General features: G+C 45.6%; 1 protein-coding gene across 1 annotated transcript; it reads left to right on the top strand.

Annotated features, from left to right (window-relative positions):
• Positions 1-589: 589 nt before the first annotated feature.
• On the top strand, positions 590-1093 carry DACRYDRAFT_58381 (uncharacterized protein; the record flags this gene model as incomplete). Its single annotated transcript, XM_040775495.1, has 1 exon — positions 590-1093. One exon carries the CDS (start codon positions 590-592, stop codon positions 1091-1093), a length of 504 nt encoding a protein of 167 aa, XP_040624828.1.
• Positions 1094-1908: the final 815 nt, after the last annotated feature.

Raw genomic sequence — 1908 nt, forward strand, 5'->3', positions numbered from 1 at the left:
TGAAATCTCAATGGTGTCAAGCAAGCTGCTATATGACATGTCAATTTGCATTGCACAAGGGTGAGAGGTGGACATTTCCTCTGCATTTGGTGGAATGAACATTATTTTTACTGGAGACTTCACACAACTGAAGCCATTGGGCTGGCAATTGCTATACAGTCACAAATTGGTGCGACACATGAATGCCATACACATGAGCCATGTACAAGGTCAAGAAGAGTTAGTGGGCATTATTTTCTGGCAACAAGTTAACCACACAGTCCTTTTGACAAAAAACATCTGCCAGGAAAATGACTGGCACTGGGCAGAACTCCTTCTGCATTTGTGTGATGGGAAGCCTTGGAGGAATATGCCAGAGGAAAGCATTTCAAAATCGGATGCAGTGCATTATGGCATTTCAGATGAAGACATTCTTTGATCACAGATTTTGTCAAACATCTTTCAATGGTCCCCTGTGCAAGGTCTTCAGTTCCTGAACTTGGCTTTCATTGTTGTTACAAAGGATGTTCGCAATTCAGTCAATATGTTCCTGGCTTGTCGCCATGCACAAGCCCTGTGCAAAGCATGTCACCTGTATTTTCTCCCTGATATGGTTGACCATGTGCAAGTCAGACCAGCAGTGCAACATGCATTATGGACCCTGCCAATCAATTGCACAAATGGTGCTGCTGCCTTCCTGCCCATGTTTGAGGGCATGTGTGTGATGCTGACTGAGAATCTAGCCATGTCTAAATCACTGGTGAATGGCATGATTGGTACAATCATGGGGATATGGTATGTTTCCAACTCAGATGGCCAATGGTATCCTACTGCAGTTATGGTGAACATGCCTGGTTGTGACCATGTGCAAGTTGGCTTACCACTGAACACTATTTGTATCCAGCCAACTGCAAAGACATGGGTGTATCAAACAACCGGAAGAACCAATTTGAAGAAGGCTACACATTCAATTTCCCAAAAATTTCTCCCTTTGCTTCCAGCATACACTTATACGGACTACAAGAGTCAGGGTTGGACCTTGCACAGGGCCATTGTGGATCTCTGTGGGTGCAGTACTCCACAAAGTGCTTATGTGATGCTCTCTCAGGTTTGATGTCTTCAAGGATTGGCAGTCCTTTGTCCTTTTGATTCAAAATTGTTCTTTCAAGGGCCACCCTCAGACTTGCGCAAGGAGTTTGAATGATTAGATGATCTGGCCACTAAAACAGCCACCAGATTTCCCTAGCCATTCACAAGGATCTGTCTATCACACTGGAGTCGCACAATGCCCTGCTTTGCTGTTGGCTCACGTTGGTTGTTGTGGCTTGCAGGGGGGCTGGCATGGCTTCTGACATGCCCTGCACTTGGTGAACAACCTGAACGTCATCTCTTGGGCAGTGGCTGTTGTGCTCACCATGATGGCTGGCTGTCATGCAAGCCTTCCTTTATTGCAAGCCACCCATTGCAGATAAATTGGATTGCAAAAAGTGTAATGTACTGTACTTCCCCAATGGCCTCGAAAAGACATAACAATACTTTGAACCAAGATGCAGAGACTGCCATCCACAATAAATGGTATGTATCTGGACTTGACAATGTACTTCTATTAACCTTGCTGTGTGCAGGGCCTGTATTGATGTTACAGATGACATTGTCAGGGCACCAGCTCATTGCTTGGTCAAGAGACATGACTAAGCCTTTATGACATGGAAGTAGCTGGTATACCTTGGTGTGTGCTGGAACCTGCTGGAAGGATTGGATGGTCAGGTGACCTGCTGTGCATGGCTGTGCATGACCTCATATGACCTCATCCTTGGTCATATGACCTGATCACCTGACTAGGCTGAGTAAGCAAGATGTTCTAGCAGGTTCCACCACAGAGGTATAAATATAAGGCCTACTCTGCCTGGGGACTGTCTCTTCAGACTT

This window comes from Dacryopinax primogenitus (genome assembly GCF_000292625.1).
Source record: "Dacryopinax primogenitus strain DJM-731 SS1 chromosome Unknown DACRYscaffold_21, whole genome shotgun sequence".
In the NCBI taxonomy this organism is placed as follows: Eukaryota; Fungi; Basidiomycota; class Dacrymycetes; order Dacrymycetales; family Dacrymycetaceae; genus Dacryopinax; species Dacryopinax primogenitus.